Source organism: Ascidiella aspersa, chromosome 7 (genome assembly GCF_963924565.1).
Source record: "Ascidiella aspersa chromosome 7, kaAscAspe10.2, whole genome shotgun sequence".
In the NCBI taxonomy this organism is placed as follows: Eukaryota; Metazoa; Chordata; class Ascidiacea; order Phlebobranchia; family Ascidiidae; genus Ascidiella; species Ascidiella aspersa.
Window position 1 is genome coordinate 6864431 of NC_139453.1, and position 21214 is coordinate 6885644.

Below are 21214 nucleotides of genomic sequence, written 5' to 3' on the forward strand. Positions count from 1 at the left end.
TAGTATGAATATAAAGGCAGTTTTTTTTCACGTTTATAACGCATAATTTAGTATTTTTATGTTTTATCTTTTTGTTAATACAATTTTTCGAATTTCTCTCTGTAACTGAATGAATTTCTCATATTTTTTTTTCGTTCAGTTAACCTGTACTTGTTTTACACAGTTCGAAGGCAATTCGGTGAAATCTTACGACGTCATCCGATCTACGTTTCGCTGTGACGTCATCACCCCATTTCTCCGTCTAATGACGTTGCAGTTTGGCCTTACGTCATTGCAACGTCCGACTAGTGAACAAGTAACGTAAAACCACAAGTGGCTGCCGCGCGCGTCAAATTCGGCTGATGGGGTTTTTAGGCTTAATAATAACAACCCATTCATTGCAGGGAAACCGCTTGGGGCAAAGCAAGGTACTGGCAGGGTCCCTTGCTTGTTCTTGGCGGTGCAACGTAGTTTTTGGTGCCACTGGGAGATTAGGGTGCGTTGTAGGTGTCCCATAGAAAGGCCGTGGTACCGTTTTTGAACTAACTAGGTTGCATGCATTTTCTAGTTTCGCGCTTTAAACATAGGCTTGAACCGCCATGTTTAGTTTCCGTAGGGTTTATGTAGCGACTGGCGGTTTAAAACATTAACTAGGTTTTTAAGGTTTAAGATTCCGACGGTTGTGTTCGTTGGGTTTCGGCTTTACCCGGGCAACACAAGCCAATATAAATCGGTATTGGCACCAAACCTCGACGCGTAGGGTTATAGGAGGAACCAGTCTTTAGATTCCTTAAACCAGTTGCAATTCTTCCCCAATGTAAAGCTTTAAATAAGGACTATAGGAGATTAGGGTTTAAGACGGTGTCTTTTCCGAAAAACAGTTAGGTTGCGCCTGCTAGACACTGTTCTTCAAATGCTCGTGCTAGCTTTAAAATCTTAGACAGAGTTGTTGTAATTGACTTTATTTCTTCTGGAGCTGTGACTAGTCCCCGATAGATACTGGTTTGTAAGTTAGAGCACGTATGTCAGGCGGTTAGCGCTCTGTGTACAGAACAGGAGTTTAGACTCTTCCAGGGCATTTCCACCATCTTTCGTTCGAATATTGACTATAGGAATAAGTAAGTCCTTGAAATGCCCAGGCAAGAGAACTGCTTGCAAACCAGTCTATTTCGAACGGGTTAAAACTGCATAAAGCATGCTTATAGTATTGTAATATGCGCTTTCGTCTTAACGACGACCAAAATACTGGTTTACCAGTTAGGTCCCTGGTACAGATCCACTTTTTGGATGTTAAGATGCCAAGCCTGCCTGGAGGCATCCCCCTGGTCACAAGCTCCACTTTTTTTGTTTTTTTCTTTAGTCCGACAGTGCATGAATTACCAGGTATCGTATTTAAATAAAACAACCCCACGGTCAATTTGGCGTTTGTAAATAACCTGTCAATCATAAAAGTTACAGCCAAATGAAATTTAAACGTAAAATCACCTACAGGTTATTGCATAATCGCGCGGCAGCCACGCCTTCTATATATTTGCACCTTTTTGTTCCCTATATACTCTTACAGGCAAGGTAGGGGTAGGTTTAGGTTTGTTGTGGAGCATTTCACAATGCACGCTAAAACACTGCACCGCTCCTAAACATGCAGACAAGCGTTTGACAGCAACACTATTATTTTATGATTTGGTTTTGTGACGCCGCTTGATAATATTCGAACTCGCTTCAACTGCAATAATCGACTTGTTTCGGGTGCAATTCAACAAAATACTCGCCCAAGCGATTTCTTTGTTGCTTGCTCCTATTTACAAGTTGATTTTTGCTTTTGAAAATTAACCAGGATGAGACGAAATGACGACGATTCTTCTGCTCAAAGGTGGTACTTTTTTGCACTTAGTTCAGTAAATAAAGCTTCCAACAGAAATTAGGGCTGTGGCACTGGTGTGACGTTGCTGTCAAACTAGAAAATAATAAAATTTGTCGAAATTACTTTTGACTAAACAACTAATAATATGAAGTCAGAATAGTCTAATAATTTGGATTAGGGCTAAACTTCGCAACTCGCTCGCTCGCATTTAATAAAAGATTCGCTTTTGTTTTGCGACCTTGTGTATTTTTTGTGCGTTTGTGTATGTTCTTACTTTTCGCTTATTTCTATTTCGTGTTGTACCTGGCTTGTTTAATAAACGTCGTTCGATATAGGTCGGTGTTTCAAAGCTTTTTGTTGTTTGAGTCTCAATTCTTTTTGTTTCCACACATTTCCATTTTTTCGGAGTTTTTGTTGCAATTTTCTTCCTTCTTAGCATCGTAATTACAGCTTTCTTTTCTTCTCTGTGTACCATTTGCTTTTGTCGTGTTATTTTCCTTCAAACTGCAATAACTGTACTCGGTATATTGACGTATTGGTAATTTCACTTTTCCGTGGTCGTCCCACTAACCCCCTTTTTCCCCTTTAGGTCCCACTACGATGGACTGGCACCTTGCCGTGGGTGTAGTGGCTTTACACTAAGACCAGTCTGAAGCAGATGAACCAAAAAATAAAATGCAGTAGGATGTTCGTGGCTCCATTCCCTTAACGAGTGCCAGTCAGCATTTAAATAATACTAGGGTCCTTTTTAGATCGGTACGTAAGACCAAGCAACAAAGTTTAGGAACCGTGGCAAGGGCAATTTTAAGAAGTTAAAATCCCAAACCTTAAAAATTAGATTTTTTTTCAAATTTAAAGTAGAATATCTTAGTTTTGTCAAATTAGGTTACCTAAAGCAACTTCAACTGTTGAACTAGAAAACAGTCTTTTAATTCAAGTTCTTTGTTTTGGTTGAGAGGTTAAAATTGCTGTTGACCAGGTAGAATTTTTGTAAAACCCCGAATTAGATTAGAAATTGGTTTAGAGCACAAAAACAATTCACATGATGAGAAGATGAGAATTAGCAGGTATTAAGTATGAAGAAATCGTGCAACTAAAAAGCAGGTGGCCTTCCCCATTTGGGATGGCTGATGGTAATGTAGATAATGTAAACCAAGTATCAAAACATCCTAATATAGGTGGCACTCTTAATAGATTAGAATTAAAATTAGCCGCATTTTGGTGTAATTCATTGAATAGACAGACAACTGGTACTATTTTGTTGTTCGTGCGAATAAGCAGATGGCCTTTTGCCATTTGGGATGCCCGATGATAATACATAAACAAACCAAGTATCAAACAATTTCAAATTATACGTGCCACTGTGCTCGAATGTCTTCCGCCTCGCCCGTATTCAGTTTCGACTTGATGCCACAAATTTACGCCAGATGTTGCGACCACAGAGAACCGTCCGCCATTTAAGCGCGATCTTCGATTGTAGCAAATTGACGGCAACAAAGAGAAGTGAATCGCAACCCGATAGTTGCGGACAATAGGCAATCCCGGGCCTTATTAAGCTGCGCACAAAATATGGGCGGGATGGAATCCTGTCTGCCGCGGCCAGGGACGCTATTTTGAGGGGGCAAGGGGGTGTTGCTGTTATCACTGATGAATTGAAAATAAATACAAAGGTACTTCGAAAAACATTTTTTGTAGGTACACTTTTAAGATGGGACACAAAATTTGAAACACACAAATTAGTGAATATAGTGTTGCTGTCAGGAATTGTTTCAAATGTAAAATAGTTCTTTCGGAAAAATTTTAGGTGCGACTTGTTTTTTGTGCTGTTTTACTGAAAATCTAAGAATAATAGAAACAACCCTAGATCCATGCGGTCCAAAGTTAGGTTGGAAAAAAATGAAATTCATAAAACGCTTCAAAAGTTTTTTATATCCCAGTTATATTTTCCTTTTCATTATTAGCAACAAATTATACCAATTTAGCCAGTGCTGTTTACTTGATAAAACATACACGAATAACAGCCTTCACATTGTAGAGGAGAACAGTCGAATCACCATTTTGCATGCAAAATAAAACAAATGTGCATTTTAAAGTTATATTTGTGAAACATAAAATGAAACAAAGCAAAACAAACAAACAAAGGTTATTCACAGTCAAGCGCACGGTGTTATTGTTAACTGCAGCAAATAAAAGAACTATGAAACTTGTAAGAAGTAAGAAGTGAAGAGCTTGCAGAAAAAAATGATTGAAACTATCGCCGAAATGGGAGCTTCCTTTTAACAAGTCTTTCCCCATTCCAAACCGTTTTACTCCATTCCCTCGTTAGTGACGTCACAAAGGCACGAGTGCCGCCGAAAGAGAAAGCTGGTGTTTTTTCGCCAGCAATGAAAACTACAGGCACTCTAGGCTCGGTTAGTCGACGAGTGTTTGTTTAGGCATAACTAGGGTTTGCGGCGGCCATTTGAGCCCGCATTAGGCCGCGCCTAATCGTTTAAACTCTGTGTTGTTTTTTCTTTTGAAAGTTGGCTTGCCGCGAAAGGGTTTGTGACATTCGATGTGTAACAGTAGCCAACGACCGGCAGGTTTTTCAAGTTGACACTGGTGTCTGGCGGTTTTGTGTAGTTGGTGCTGTTAAGTGTAGTTTAAAAACAGGGTGAACTGAAGGTGCATTGCCATTAAGCTGGCCACTGATACCATAGCAAGTTTTAAAGGACAGTTTTTGCAGAAGACTTGACCAACCTTTTAAACTAGAAAAAGTTTAATGTTGGACCTAGTTGAGCTAAATAGAGAGTGGTATTTTTCCAGTCAGTAGTAAAATATATTCTTTCTTAACAGGTACTTTAACAGGTACTTTCAGACCAGTGCGTAAGGGTTTTTGGTGAGGATCAAGCCAAACAATTATACCAGGGGACTTTACCTTTTTTTAACCTATGTTTTGATCGAAAATTGTTCCTTTTATTTAAGAGACCTGGCGCCTTAGGTCCGGGACATTTTGCTTGTAATAAAATTATTTTCTTGAATGATTTGCTGTAATTCCATATTTTTTGCGTCTTGTCGTAACATTGTGTGCGCTAATTGCCGTTTTTCCATAGCCTCTATAGGTCAGTGTTTCCCAACGTCGGCGGTGCCACCCCCTTCGGACGTTAAAAAGTTACAGGGGACGTTGTGAGTTTCTTGATTTAGGGGGCGCCAAACCCACACTAGGAGTGTTGATAAAATTTTATCCTATCACTAATTATGCTACGTAAATCACGCTGCAGCTACAGCTTTTTAGTTCACAAAACTAGTTAACCTACAAATATTATTATAAAATGTAGGCTGATGTCTAAGATTGTATATCGTGGTAGCCAACTAGAAAAACAATATAAGTGCGTTGTCACCTTCTTAACGTACTTCGTTAACTGTCGAGAAACACACATAACAGTTTGACAACGACTTAGGCAAGTTGTAATGTGCAGTGACCAATATATATTCTATCTATAGGCCTACATAAAAAGCAGCAGGTGCCTTATGACCCGGTTTCTAACTCATCCGTAAGTGAAATAATTGACCGAGAGCACTTTTAGAAACTAAAATAAGGCAAACTAAGCACACAACCCAAAAATAAGCACAAATCTTAGAAATAAGCACGTAATGGCAACACTGCCCATAGGTTAAGAACCGATGAATTATAGTGTTAGGTTCTTCAACGCATTACTAGTTTGGTTTAATTTCAAAACATGTTTTTTTTTTTTTGGGGGGGGGGGGGGGGGGGGGGTGGGTTACCAGAATGAATTTAAAGCAATTGCAACTACGAAAGTTTAAATTTAAGATCAAGGCAAGGCTTCCCTCCTTTTTAATTTTTAAAAAGAAATCACTTTTGTTGACGAATTTACAGAATGTTTTTTCAGCAACCCGTTAAAACCACCTCAAACTGGCTTACGCTAATAAGTAAAGCAATTCGGAAGACAAAATTCAATTTGTTTTTTGAAAATTTGTCAGCAATGCATTCACCTTTTTAATTTTAGAGTTTCGACTAAAAAGCTCCTTTTGATTGAGAATTTACCAGATTTGGTGTCAGAAACCGTGTAGAACCACCTTAAACTGGGTGGATTTCAGTTTTTTCCCCATCAAGAAAAATAGTAACGATTTCGGGGTTTTCCCCATCAAAAAAATAGTAACGATTTCGGGGTTTTCCCCATCAAAAAAAAATAGTAACGATTTTGGGGTTTTTCCCATCAAAAAAATAGTAACGATTTCGGGGTTTTCCCCATCAAAAAAAATAGTAACGATTTCGGGGTTTCCCCATCAAAAAAAATAGTAACGATTTCGGGGTTTTCCCCATCAAAAAAAATAGTAACGATTTCGGGGTTTCCCCATCAAAAAAAATAGTAACGAATTTGGGGTTTTCCCGCCTGAAAAAATAGTAACGATTTTGGGGTTTTCCCAATCAAAAAAAATAGTAACGATTTTGGGGTTTTCCCCATCATAAAAAATGGTAACGATTTTGGGGTTTTCCCGCCCCCCAAAAATAGTAACGATTTTGGGGTTTTCCCAATCAAAAAAATAGTTGCGATTTTGGGGTTTTCCCCGCCTGAAAAATAGTAACGATTTTGGGGTTTTCCCGCCTGAAAAATAGTAACGATTTTGGGGTTTTCCCCCCATCAAAAAAAATAGTTACGATTTTGGGGTTTTCCCCGCCTGAAAAAATAGTAACGATTTTGGGGTTTTCCCAATCAAAAAAAATAGTAACGATTTTGGGGTTTTCCCGCCCCCAAAAATAGTAACGATTTTGGGGTTTTCCCAATCAAAAAAAATAGTTGCGATTTTGGGGTTTTCCCGCCTGAAAAAATAGTAACGATTTTGGGGTTTTCCCAATTCAAAAAAATAGTAACGATTTTGGGGTTTTCCCAAGCCAAAAAAATAGTAACGATTTTGGAGTTTTCCCAATTCAAAAAAATAGTAACGATTTTGGGGTTTTCCCGCCCCCAAAAAATAGTAGCGATTTTGGAGTTTTCCCAATTCAAAAAAATAGTAACGATTTTGGGGTTTTCCCGCCCCCAAAAAATAGTAGCGATTTTGGGGTTTTCCCAATCAAAAAAAATAGTTGCGATTTTGGGGTTTTCCTGCCTGAAAAAATAGTAACGATTTTGGGGTTTTCCCCATCAAAAAAATAGTAACGAATTTGGGGTTTTCCCCATCAAAAAAAATAGTAACGATTTTGGGGTTTTCCCGCCTGAAAAAATAGTAACGATTTTGGGGTTTTCCCAATCATAAAAAATAGTAACGATTTTGGGGTTTTCCCAATTCAAAAAAATAGTAACGATTTTGGGGTTTTCCCGCCCCCCAAAAATAGTAACGATTTTGAGGTTTTCCCAATCAAAAAAAATAGTTGCGATTTTGGGTTTTTTCCGCCTGAAAAAATAGTAACGATTTTGGGGTTTTCCCGCCTGAAAAAATTGTCACAATTTCGGGGTTTTCCCCATCTGAAAAAATAGTAACGATTTTGGAGTTTTCCCCATCGAAAAAAATAGTAACGATTTTGGGGTTTTCCCGCCCCCAAAAAACAGTAACGATTTTGGGGTTTTCCCGCCTGAAACAATAGTAACGATTTTGGGGTTTTCCCGTCCTTCAAAAATAGGAACGATTTCGGGGTTTTCCCGCCTCCAAAAAATAGTAACGATTTCTGGTATTTCAGGTTTTCCCTATCAAAAAAAAATAGTAATGATTTTGGGGTTTTCCCGCCCCCAAAAAATAATGATTTTCGGGTATTCATTTTGTCATTTTAAATTAAAAACTGATTAAGGCATGATGATTTTACTGGATTTACATCGCACCCAAAAAATATTCTGGCGTTGTATTTGCGGTGCCAATTCACTTTCAAAATTTACTTGATTCATTTCAGAGTTATAAAAGCGAAAACGCTTTAAAGAAAGGGTTTAAAAAGTACTGGCATTCCGCAAAGACCAGAATAATTTGGACCAGGAAAAATAGATTGTAAACCGAAAGTAAAGTGTGCTTGAGGTGACATTGCGGCAGGCAGTATGCGCCCGCTGTAATCACTCACAGCAGGTTTAGTCTCCTTCAAAAGCACTTAAAACCTCAGGCGAAGTCACAGTTCAAGGCACTTGTGGTGTAAGCTGGAAAGTTGTGCTCCAAATCCGGGCCAAAGCCACTCGTCGGTGCGCCGCGGAATGGAGCCCGTTGTGCCGGGGAACCACCGGCCCCTGGACCGAAATGAAGCCCTGCTGGTCCGGAGGGTGGCCACATCGGCCAACCAGCTCGTTGTGACGTCACAACAGCAGACGCGAGCGCGCAACAGCAAGCTGCAGAAGGACATACAGCGACAGCTCAGGTAAAATGTGTGTTTTTTTGTGTTTCATGTTCAATTTTTTGGACGAAGTCTATAACTTTAGTTTTAGTGCTTTTTGTGACTTGTGGTTTGGTGAAACTTTGAAGTTTGTAATCAAAACGGTTTTAAAAGCTGAAGCACATCTAAACTGTCAGGCATCAAAAAGAAGTCAATGACTTTGGGTTTTCCCGCCTGAAAAAATAGTAACGATTTTGGGGTTTTCCCGCCTGAAAAATAGTAACGATTTTGGGGTTTTCCCCCATCAAAAAAAATAGTTGCGATTTTGGGGTTTTCCCGCCTGAAAAAATAGTAACGATTTTGGGGTTTTCCCAATCAAAAAAATAGTAACGATTTTGGGGTTTTCCCATTTCAAAAAAATAGTAACGATTTTGGGGTTTTCCCGCCCCCAAAAAATAGTAACGATTTTGGGGTTTTCCCAATCAAAAAATATAGTTGCGATTTTGGGGTTTTCCCGCCTGAAAAAAGAGTAACGATTTTGGGGTTTTCCCGCCTAAAAAATAGTAACGATTTTGGGGTTTTCCCCATCGAAAAAAATAGTAACGAATTTGGGGTTTTCCCCATAAAAAAAATAGTAACGATTTTGGGGTTTTCCCAATTCAAAAAAATAGTAACGATTTTGGGGTTTTCCCGCCAACCCAAAATAGTAACGATTTTGGGGTTTTCCCAATCAAAAAAAATAGTAGCGATTTTGGGGTTTTCCCGCCTGAAAAAATAGTAACGATTTTGGGGTTTTCCCGCCTGAAAAATAGTAACGATTTTGGGGTTTTCCCGCCTGAAAAATAGTAACGATTTTGGGGTTTTCCCCCATCAAAAAAAATAGTTACGTTTTTGGGGTTTTCCCGCCTGAAAAAATAGTAACGATATTGGGGTTTTCCCCATCGAAAAAAATAGTAACGAATTTGGGGTTTTCCCCATCAAAAAAAATAGTAACGATTTTGGGGTTTTCCCGCCTGAAAAAATAGTAACGATTTTGGGGTTTTCCCAAGCAAAAATAATAGTAACGATTTTGGGGTTTTCCCAATTCAAAAAAATAGTAACGATTTTGGGGTTTTCCCAAGCCAAAAAAATAGTAACGATTTTGGAGTTTTCCCAATTCAAAAAAATAGTAACGATTTTGGGGTTTTCCCGCCCCCAAAAAATAGTAGCGATTTTGGAGTTTTCCCAATTCAAAAAAATAGTAACGATTTTGGGGTTTTCCCGCCCCCAAAAAATAGTAGCGATTTTGGGGTTTTCCCAATCAAAAAAAATAGTTGCGATTTTGGGGTTTTCCTGCCTGAAAAAATAGTAACGATTTTGGGGTTTTCCCCATCAAAAAAATAGTAACGAATTTGGGGTTTTCCCCATCAAAAAAAATAGTAACGATTTTGGGGTTTTCCCGCCTGAAAAAATAGTAACGATTTTGGGGTTTTCCCAATCATAAAAAATAGTAACGATTTTGGGGTTTTCCCAATTCAAAAAAATAGTAACGATTTTGGGGTTTTCCCGCCCCCCAAAAATAGTAACGATTTTGAGGTTTTCCCAATCAAAAAAAATAGTTGCGATTTTGGGTTTTTTCCGCCTGAAAAAATAGTAACGATTTTGGGGTTTTCCCGCCTGAAAAAATTGTCACAATTTCGGGGTTTTCCCCATCTGAAAAAATAGTAACGATTTTGGAGTTTTCCCCATCGAAAAAAATAGTAACGATTTTGGGGTTTTCCCGCCCCCAAAAAACAGTAACGATTTTGGGGTTTTCCCGCCTGAAACAATAGTAACGATTTTGGGGTTTTCCCGTCCTTCAAAAATAGGAACGATTTCGGGGTTTTCCCGCCTCCAAAAAATAGTAACGATTTCTGGTATTTCAGGTTTTCCCTATCAAAAAAAAATAGTAATGATTTTGGGGTTTTCCCGCCCCCAAAAAATAATGATTTTCGGGTATTCATTTTGTCATTTTAAATTAAAAACTGATTAAGGCATGATGATTTTACTGGATTTACATCGCACCCAAAAAATATTCTGGCGTTGTATTTGCGGTGCCAATTCACTTTCAAAATTTACTTGATTCATTTCAGAGTTATAAAAGCGAAAACGCTTTAAAGAAAGGGTTTAAAAAGTACTGGCATTCCGCAAAGACCAGAATAATTTGGACCAGGAAAAATAGATTGTAAACCGAAAGTAAAGTGTGCTTGAGGTGACATTGCGGCAGGCAGTATGCGCCCGCTGTAATCACTCACAGCAGGTTTAGTCTCCTTCAAAAGCACTTAAAACCTCAGGCGAAGTCACAGTTCAAGGCACTTGTGGTGTAAGCTGGAAAGTTGTGCTCCAAATCCGGGCCAAAGCCACTCGTCGGTGCGCCGCGGAATGGAGCCCGTTGTGCCGGGGAACCACCGGCCCCTGGACCGAAATGAAGCCCTGCTGGTCCGGAGGGTGGCCACATCGGCCAACCAGCTCGTTGTGACGTCACAACAGCAGACGCGAGCGCGCAACAGCAAGCTGCAGAAGGACATACAGCGACAGCTCAGGTAAAATGTGTGTTTTTTTGTGTTTCATGTTCAATTTTTTGGACGAAGTCTATAACTTTAGTTTTAGTGCTTTTTGTGACTTGTGGTTTGGTGAAACTTTGAAGTTTGTAATCAAAACGGTTTTAAAAGCTGAAGCACATCTAAACTGTCAGGCATCAAAAAGAAGTCAATGACTTTGGTTCAGTGCATTTAAGTCACTATTTCAAATCACTCGACTTGTTTTAAACAAATGACTTGGGTTGAAATAAATGTTTTCAATTAGTATTTTGTTAAAAATTGGGTTATTAGTTTAAATTGGGGTATTTAGTTTATTAAATAAAGCAATTTTCTTGCTAAATGTTGCGGTTTTGTTGTTTTTAAGTTAGAAGTGTAATTCAGATTAGCTAATTTTAAAAGTTTACCATTTAGGAAATTTTGTATTACAAGGACTTGACTTTGAGTTAACTTGCTCTAGTTATGACTGGACTCGTTATTTATTCACAAACACTTTACTTAAGACTTAAGTTATTGTACAAACCACTTGACTGGGACTGTAAAAATGACTTATTTACAACGCTGACTATCAACCTAAAACTGTTTTTAATGAAAATACATTAAGACGAGACACACTTTATAATCAATCATGCTTTACTTAACCACCCCTAGAAGCCAACTTATCCACGCCTAATGAGCACTCAACGGTTTACGGGTTTTACTTCCCGGTTCAATTAGGAATGTCTAATAATATCGGAGCCGACACCCGATGCTAATTGGTAGTAGGTGCTGATACGATACCAATTTAATGTGATCTAACGTAGCATTTTTTACTTTGAAAGGTCAACCTACAAACTGAAAAAGTTTGATGGAATATATATTGTTTGTTTGGGAATATTAATGAAGTCACAGTGTTGTCAAAAAGTCATTTTGAAAGTCTCAGTCAAGCCAATTGTAAAATAACTTAAGTTTAAATCACGTCTTTTCGAATAAATAACCAGTCCAGTCATACTATGAGCAAATCATTTTCAATTGAAGTACTTGTCATAAAAGTTACACGTTAAGCTATTAAAATAGGATAAACTTGACCGAGTATGATTAATACCTTAACTAAAAAACGAAATAGAGAGCAAGCAATTTATTTTATGTCCGAAAATTAGGATAAATAATTCAATTTTACAAAAAATGCTTGTTGAAAATACTTCATTTCAACCCAAGTCATTTGCCCAAAAAATCAAGTCCAGTTTAAAAAAAAACTGTGACTTAAGTTTGAAAACACTGACTTAAGTGCAACATTGTGAAGCCATTACACTTTTTTAACAAAAAATATCGGGTTTTGGAATAAAATATCCGAAATCGAACTTCCCTAGTTCGAATCTGAAAATGCTCAACTCAACTGCTGGAATTAAGTCGAATATTTTACCAAAAGCTAAATTTCTAATTTTGCACGTAAAATTGAAATATATTTGTTTTTTTTCTTTCCTCAAGGCGAAAGGCTAACGACAACCACCGACTGCAGGTTTTCATTCGACTCATTCACGCCGATCGCTTTAATAACCACGATGACGTCACAAAGAGCGACGAGAAAACGTAAGAAGGGCGCGTCTCGCGAAAAATATACAAAATGTGGAAAAAATAAAAACAGACGACGCCATATCGTACACAAAAAATCGTTTCGCACAAAGATAAGAAAAAATCCTGTTAAACACAAATGGCGTCGTGACGTAATTATTGGTACGTAATTATTACGTCACAACAAATTCGCACAATTTATAAGAAACAAATCGCAGTTAGGGGTGTTTTTTTCTTTTAGGCATCCCTCGGCGCCGCGGACCAGCCCCGAGCCAACAGCCGCCGTTCGCAGCGGCATTGATGGTGACGTCATAAGTGGAGACGACGACGTCACGTTGGCGCGATCGCGTCAGATGGTAGGCGAACTGAAATAATAAAGTTGGACGTTTTGAGCTTGATGGTTTAACGAAAACGAATTTTGTGTTCAGGAATTTAAATCGTCCAATGGCGGGAAGCCAGGAGTTATGCTGGTGAGTAATTTATGCTGGTGGCCTAATTAATATACTTGCATTTTTTTTAGTCAGAACAACATAAAAAAACACTGTTATCTTTTTCGATAAAGTTCAATTTTTTTTACGATAAAAGTTGAATTTTTTTAAACTTGTATCGTTCACATTTTTTGATCCTAAATCCATAAAAGCAACTCCAACAACCAAATAAAATCGTTTAGGCGTTGTCGCTATGAAATCGTTTTTTTTAAATAACGCTTTTAATTACTACTTTCGCCGAATATGCTTCCTTGTACTAGAACTTTTACAACTTCATTATTTTGTGAATAAATACCAAAAAATGCTCCACATCACTTTTTTCTGCTATTAAGCCTTTTCATTTTCACATCAGCGCTTTGGAATAGTTTTATGAAAAAAATCGAAGGGCGGACGAAAAACCTCCGAGAGAAAATTCGAAACTCTCGCCAATAAATTTCTCCTGAGATCTAAACCTTACCCCCGCATTTGTCTCAATAAGACAACAAACATCATACACTTGTCATTCCAAATCAATTTAAGATTTTAATTTGAAGACAACCTAATACGGCCGCTGTTTCTTTCTAACAACTAGTTTTTCAGAACACCTGGATCGGCGGAAATGACGTCATCGATGGAAACAACAACAACAGCTACAACGACTCTTGGCTTGTAATGCGCGGCAAGAACATTCGCCTGCAGCATCAGGATCACGTCAGAAGCGTCGTGAGCGGCGGGCGTGACGTCAGAACCCACGTGGGCGTGACGCGTGACGTCAGGAGCGCTCAACCGTGTCTACAAACCACAAGGGGGCGCAGCGGGTCGGTGACGCCCAGGCTTTTGGCGCGTTACGGCACGCCGCTCGGTTACCATGGCAACGTGCCTAGCAACAACAGCAATTTCCATGGCAACGTTGCTAGCAACAACAACAATCACCATGGTAACGGCCCTCGCCAAAGCGACGCCAAGGCCCGACCCGGGTCCAACAATGACGCGTTCAGCAACAATTACACTGCTTTCGTGGGTCGGCGCGTTGCCCATGGCAACGCTGAGTCGCGTTGCTATAGCAGCAGGCCGGCCGGGCGGAACCGAGACCGCCTGGGGTTCCGCTCAGCACCCCAGACCCACCTACAGCCCCCGGAACACGTTTGGACCCAACGGACCCCGGAATCGACAAAGTCGATCGTTGTGAGGATACCAGGGTCCAGTCCGACTTAACAGTGGAAAGTTGAAAGTTTAATGAAGGTTTTGGACCAAGGGGCGGTGGTGGCGAAGTTTAATTGAGTTTTTGTTGTTGTTCGAATGTTAACAATTTAAAACCCTGATAGATGGATGTAAATAGGGATATACGATATTATTGGATCGGATCCAATACCCGACACCAAGTTATATAGTGTCGGTACTCGTCCAATCTTAAAGTCGATACCAAACTAGTGAAGATATTTTAACCATAATCAAAAACAGCTCATCTGGTAATTGTACAATGCACATGTTAACCAACGTTTCGGCAACCTATTCAAATCGCCTTCTTTACATTGAAGAATTACAATTACCAGAGGAGCTGCTGCTTTTGATTATTATGTTTTAACTATGGTTTGCGACCAACCAGGGGTTTTTGACGTTAAGATAATTCCTAAAAATGTTAAGTTTGTAATCATAGTTGTGACGTTTTTTGGTATCAGACGGCCGTACTTGTTGTTGCCCAAAATATATCTTCTTTATTTTAAAACGATTTGCACGTATAATGTGCGACACGTTTCACAATAAATAACTGGAATCAACGAAGGACTTTTTTTAAGTTAAATGAAAATAACAGAGCATTTGGTTTAAAGCGCTTCAATAGATTTTTCGAAACTTAAAGCTGGGCACACAATGCACGGATCTGTAATGTAGCTTGATAATGAACTGCAAAGCCAAAAAGGTAGAGTAGATCGACATTATCTTGATCAAGACGTTTCGATACGAGCCAGTTACTGAAGATGATACAAGCACGCATCGAAATCTACTCGAACTTTTGGCTTTGCAATTTATTCAATTATCAACCTTAAAATTTACACTGCAATCAATTTCAGACAGTTTGGGTTAAATCATCTTGACAAATTTTAGACTCTTGTGTGCATTTTTTTAATATGTTCCAACGCGACCACTTGCTCTCGTCAAACAATTTGAGCCTCCAATTGGGCAAGATGTGCGCTTTAGCGATAAAGTGTTACTTATACTTCCAAATAGTTCTTTTTGTGATTTTCAAATTTTTTTTAAATATGCTTGGAACCACGGTTTGTAGAATTTCAGCCGAAAACCGTTTTTATTAAGCGGATTGCTACAGGCCTCTTAACACTGCAATACTTACGTTTTACTGATTTGTACAAGTTCTTAGAAAGATGACCCACTGTCTGACCCATGTAGGGGGGTCAGGGGTTTGTCGCAACCGGTCGCGTGCAGTGTGATGTCATACTCGAACGCGTCGTGGGTCCCGGTCTGTTACGTATACAATACAAAAGAGTTACGTTTAAAGGTGTTTCTAACTAAAATTGATGTTTATAAAACACACAAACTAGCTTTCAAACATCAACTTAAAAAAAACATTCGTTTTTAATTGGTTTTGCTAATTTTGTGTTGTTTTTTGTAACTTTATTGTTTTTTTCAACCTTATTTTAATCATCGAGTGTAACATAACAATTTATCAAAGTTGTTTACGAAACTTTTAAACAAACTAAATTTTTTTATGATTTTTTTTTGTCATAACAACAACATGAATGCACAACCATGTTTCGAGAGTGATTCATGTATCTTTTAAAGTTAGATAGCAACCGCGCATTATTTTTACGGCAAATCATAAAAAACATCAACATTATGACGTCATATGTTATTGACGTCATAGCCACCTGTTGCACTTGTAGGTTCCTGCCGACGTCCATCGACCGATGTGACCTTCGAACCGCAGAAGGTGACCACAAGAGGGAACTCGCGAGCGCAGGAGAGTCCTAAAAATAGAAATCTTACAAAATTAAATCGAAAAAATCGGATTTAGTTTGGCAAAATATATACGCTATAGTTTGTAAATAAGTTTAGGGTTAAAAAGAGTACCGGTAATAAAATAATAAAATAAAAACAATTGTGACGTCATATCAAGTTGTGAGGTCAAACGACCGATAAGTATGCTCACTGCTTTTTTTGTAAGAGTACAATTAAATATAATATATAGTGTCAAACGAACATTTTTTTAATTTCACATAACTAAAAAAGGAAACAACGTTGGAAAGTTGCTATTTCTGAAACGTTTTGCAACTTGGAAGTTCGTCAACTCATGAACAAGAACAATAACAACAGCATCAATTTGACATACCGCCGTATAACTTCTTCGTACTCTTGCATCCGCTCCCATATTTGTGAGATCTCCCTTTACAACGTCCTCCCTAAATCATAAACATGGGGTTTAGGAAAAATGCACTTGATAATGTAAATAAAAACACAACTGTTTACGATTCTTCGTACAATGTTAAACAAGCCAGTTTTGTCAGTTTTTTAATCACAACTAAAGTTTAGGATAAAGCAAAGTGACTTAAAACTGAACTCACTCAAATTTCTCCGAACTTGGGTCTTTGGGAATGCTACGTCTGCAATCAAGAAAAAAAAGTAGATTAATTTCCGTGGAAGTCAAAGACTAGACTTATGTGCACTTAGGCCACTGTTGTCAAATGACTTGACTTGTTTTACATAATTACATACATTTTTACAAATTTCGGGTATATATCTTAATTTTTCTTTAAAAAACAATTCGATTGCTATGTGTTTTTAGTTGAGTTATTGCTCGTAATCGAGCTAGTTTGCCAATTTAAATAGTTCAACGTTTACTTTTTACGACAAGGACTTGACTTAAAAGGTTTTTTCACGAATGACTTGACTGGGACTTGTTTACACACTGCGATTTACTACGGCCTTTATCGAATAAAAATGACTCTATTAGACTTGACCTACGTTTGTTGTAAATCTTCTTGAACGTTTTCTATTGAAACGCGTGAAGTTGATTGATCTTTTAGAAGTTGAATCTCTTTTTCATATCTGAACAAATTGCAAGAAGCAAACAAAATTAACAATATTCCAATCAGACAGCGCTTCTCACAATACAATTAAAGTTACTAAACATTAACTAAAACGATAAAAGGTTTTCGTTTAATGTCACGTTAAGAGCGATAAAGTCAACATTATGCAACATAATTTAGCAGTCATAAAGCGCTTTTCTTTTTTTCTTGTTTATTTAAATTCGATGCAATTTACTCATTGGACGAAGTTTTCGTTTCCATAGGTATAAAATTATGCGGGTGAAATAAAACGGAGAAAATGATTCAAACTACTTACGAGCGCCTCATGCGGAAAAAGAGTAGCGTGAAAATAACGAGGACGATTACGAGCAGGAGAACCATGAGACACACGCCGACGCGAAGTGCCATGACGTCACTGCTGGTGACGTACTTGGTCGTCTGGATCTCCTATCGACAACAGGCAAAGGCATAGAAGTTAGACAAAGGACAACGAAACAAGAACTTACTTTCAAATCGACTTTGGAATTTATTGTTTCCAAATTTTTGGATTATTTTAATCCAATAAACTTTTTATCACATAACATTGACTAGAAATGTCGTATGCTGAAATCTTGTTTTATATTGAATTTAACAATTATTTCAAGTATAATTACACATTAAGTTTTGTCGGATGTTTAAACCTTTTTCAATTAAACTGTAAATTTATAATAAATATATTTTCAAATTCGGTTTTTCGGATGTTTAAACGTTTTTTACTTGAATTTAACTTTTAAAGTAAATATAATTTCAAATACATTTTGTTCGATTTATTGGCATTCGATTAAGAATGTCGGATCCTTGGCGATATAAAGATAACTAAGAATCTTCAAGCAAAAGAAAAATTTGTCTTTTAATCCTGAAAAAGCCCACGTTTTGCACGGCTCTTTTGTCAATTTTAAATCTTTACAGATCATAACGACATATTAGTATATTAAATCTGGCGGCCGTTTTTTGCATTTGCGAAACAAATCAGACCCGTGACGTCATCGTTACGTCACATGCTGCGTCACAAACCTGAAAAGAGAAGTCGCTGAAGAGTCGCTTCAGGTCGCTCGACCCGCGCTGTAGCTTCACGGCGATGCCTTTCACGTCACGATCGTCGCCGAACACGCGTATTGTGACGTCACTGCGGGTGACGTCACGCTCTTTCTGTGCGTTGACGTGGAACTGGACGTCATCGATGGTGACTATTGAGCCTGTGGCGTTTTCTGCAGAGGAATGTTTGCTTATTTGTTTGTTGTAGCCTTATAGGTCAGTGGTTCTTATACTTTTTATAACAGCGCACCCTAAAAATAAAATACATTTTTGGCTTTTTTTTTCCTAAAAAACATTTTAGCTTTGTGTGGATCTGGGTAGGCAAGGTCATAAAGTGACGTCACATTACAAATAGACGTCACAAATGTTCCTTTTAACGTCCAAAAAATGTGAAAGTGTAAAAGGATATAAATACCTTCAGTGCAAAAAGTTTTACTCTTTCCTTTGAAAAATTGATTACTTCTTAGATATACAGTAATATTTAATCAGGCCTTCATGGAACCCCGTAAAACTAGTGGCGTACCCCCAAGGGGTCCATGAACCATAGATTAAGAACCCCTGCCTTGGGTAAAGCAGTGCTCGCGTATTCCGGAGGATGTTGATTCGATTCTCATTCAATCACCAATTTTTCAGTTTTTAGGGATGATTGTGTCGTTTTGCAAAAGTTATGTGCAAGAAGTGGTACTAATATTTTAGCGTATTGATTTTGCATGTAAGATAACATACAACAATTTTGTTTTGTTATTTTTATAAAAAATATCTGAGGTTCGCCGTGAAACGAGTGGTTATCTAGACGTTAAAAGGAGTTTGCATTACTGGTGTCGATATTAACTTGATTATAATTTGAATTCCCCTCTACATTATTTTGGAAATATATTTTTATCTACAAAACCTGCACATATACGGATGATAAATAAATTGAAAGTAACTAACATATTTTCGGAAAATAGAACTAAAGAAACAATTCAAAAACATCGTTCATAAAACAACCACAGCAGTTTTAACGTACGCAGGATTCCGATAAATTTGTCTCTCTGCTCGGCAACGACATCTGGCGGACTGTCGAAAACGAATTTCAACTTTCGACTTTTTTCTTGGATTTCAACGAGAACTGTTGCAGTTGCTGTTAAGTTAGCAGAATCGCGAGCTTGTACCTTCAATGTGTAGTGTCTGTACAAATAAAACACAATAGTGATGAAATGCACTAGATCGTTTAACAAATTAGAGTCAAAATTGGTTTCACTTTGATCTTAATTGGATAATTAACCCGATTGAATATCAACATAATATTATCATTTAGTACTTATTTGTATACCTTTCGTTTAGATAAGGACCAATTTCTGCAAAGTTTAAAAGTACTTTTGGTTCACTGTACAGAAATAAACCATAAATGTCTTTTCCGTATCGGGAAATGTTTTTTATTTATTTTGACCTGAAAATGAAATGTAGCTTATCTAAAACAGAAAATCAGTGTAAAAAACTGAACTGTAAAAAATCTAAACTTAAGTAATTTGTAAATAAAATATACGATTATGTTTCGCCTTTTGTACACTCAGACTTAAGCCAATCAGCAGAGTTAATCTTTAGCATAGCCAAGCGACAATATTATTTAATAACAATAACCGCGCGGTGACAACCAGGAGCAGTCGCTTTGGAAACGATTAATTTCCCGCGAAGCCGCGCTGTGTTTGAATACAGCCTGCCAGTCACGCACTTCAGCTGAGAGCCGCGCTTAACAAGGGCGTGTCTAGTCTGGCGCTGCGTTACCGAGTGATAGTTGCCAGGCTAGGGTAGGCAATAAAGAGGTGTTATAAAAGTTCTGCGCTGCTTAGTTTAGCTTTATTGGGAGGACTGTAGGTTAAAATGATACAGTTAAAGTTTTCTGAAGAGATAGTGATAGATAGTACTGGTTGCATTAAAGGGCCTGTATCAACAGACTGGTCGTTTACACCTCAACCTAAATTATGTGCCACAAATGAAAGAAAAACAATATTCAAATGTTACAGAAACTACAAACTGCGAAAAGAGGGTCTTAAATTCAATGTAAGTTATACAACTGATTTTTGCGGTAACTTGAAAGTCATGTCATTAATGCAAGTTTCCCAAATAACTAAAAGCATTATATAAAACGGCTTTATAACTGTATTGCCTAAGTTTTAAAGTCCTGCGCCCTAAAAGCAAGTAAAACACAATCTTAGTCTTTTTGAAGATTATCGATTTGCGGCTGAAGGTTACATGACGTAGAATGGGCCATCTTGCAAAACGTGCATTACCAGGCTAATTAGCCCCTGCATTAAGTAGGCACACGACCACTGTTTTAGCACATTGAAGGGAAATGACTTAACAGAAGCGTCCTTCCTATGAACTACCACGTGCGTATCGAATAACGTTCGGCAACAGCCTAGTGCTGGTATTAGAAAGGACTGCTAGCTAGAAGTAGCTCATAGAGTTTTAGCATTCAGTGTGCAGCTACATTCCGCCTTTAATTGTTACTGGGTTTTTGTTTGCTTTTAAATGTGGACACTATAGGCATCGCTATATGCTTGAATGCAAAACGGGTCGGCTTATGCTCGGCTGCACACACTCTATCCTTACAGAGAAACGTGCTGTGGATAACAACTGGCAGAACTGTAGAATTTTATTATACAGGTATTGTCAGTGTTATAATGACTCAAGTCACTGATTTTAAATGGCTTGACCGGAGTCTTTTGGACAAATAACTTTGGTTTAAATGCCTAATATAGTCGAACGAGTTTACGAGTTTTAATAGTTTAAAGTTTTATGATAAGGACTTGACTTGAAGTTGACTTAACCTTTATGACTTGACTGGGGAAAGGTAGGTCTTTACAGTGCATTACCGTACTAATGTTTAAAAATAAGCCCGTGTTACAATGGTGGATTGTACATAATGCAAACTTCCAGCTGACGGCAAAAATCCACGCTAACTGAGAGCAACATACCAGCAAAAGTCCTCGAATTTCAGCCCTATTTGAAGCCATATGGCAAGAACCAGTCTAACAGCAGTCCCAGTTTGAACAACAGACGTGGAGATGAAAGTCGATTGTCAGTGGATTGTGCCGTAACAATGAGCGGGGACTTATTCATCCACTAGTGCGACTAATTAATATTTTAGCAGCAGGGCTACAAAGGCATAAAAGCCTTTTCATAAAACTTATGTGAAATATGCCGGTAAAAGGTTAGCCCTGAAAGTACTTTTCATTGTTGTACTGTACTTCTATGTGAGCGGTGCCAAGGGTTTAATTAAACATGTTGGAGCCTTTTAGGGCCTGGCATTGAGTCCAGAGTTTAGTAGTTCTAGTTTGGGTTGCAGCTGTTAGCAGCCATTTGTATTGACGTGGTGTCAGTTCACTTATTAGGCAATTTTTCATATAACTTAA

General features: G+C 38.1%; 2 protein-coding genes across 2 annotated transcripts in view; one reads left to right on the top strand and one right to left on the bottom strand.

Annotated features, from left to right (window-relative positions):
• Positions 1 to 10263: 10263 nt before the first annotated feature.
• On the top strand, positions 10264 to 13917 carry LOC146137468 (uncharacterized). Its single transcript, XM_083394354.1, has 5 exons — positions 10264 to 10690; positions 12152 to 12253; positions 12477 to 12591; positions 12664 to 12705; positions 13303 to 13917. Exons 1-5 carry the CDS (start codon positions 10530 to 10532, stop codon positions 13915 to 13917), a joined length of 1035 nt encoding a protein of 344 aa, XP_083250480.1. The 5' UTR covers positions 10264 to 10529.
• Positions 13918 to 15072: 1155 nt separating this feature from the next.
• Positions 15073 to 21214, bottom strand: part of LOC146137469 (cadherin-23-like) — a 72797-nt gene continuing 66655 nt past the window's right edge. Inside the window, exons 39-45 of the mRNA XM_083394355.1 lie at positions 18826 to 18986; positions 17796 to 17989; positions 17059 to 17189; positions 16678 to 16761; positions 16046 to 16115; positions 15594 to 15683; positions 15073 to 15177 (exon numbers count right to left, since the gene is read on the bottom strand). Of these exons, the coding sequence (XP_083250481.1) occupies positions 15073 to 15177; positions 15594 to 15683; positions 16046 to 16115; positions 16678 to 16761; positions 17059 to 17189; positions 17796 to 17989; positions 18826 to 18986 (835 nt within the window). The remainder of the gene's footprint in view (positions 15178 to 15593; positions 15684 to 16045; positions 16116 to 16677; positions 16762 to 17058; positions 17190 to 17795; positions 17990 to 18825; positions 18987 to 21214) is intronic.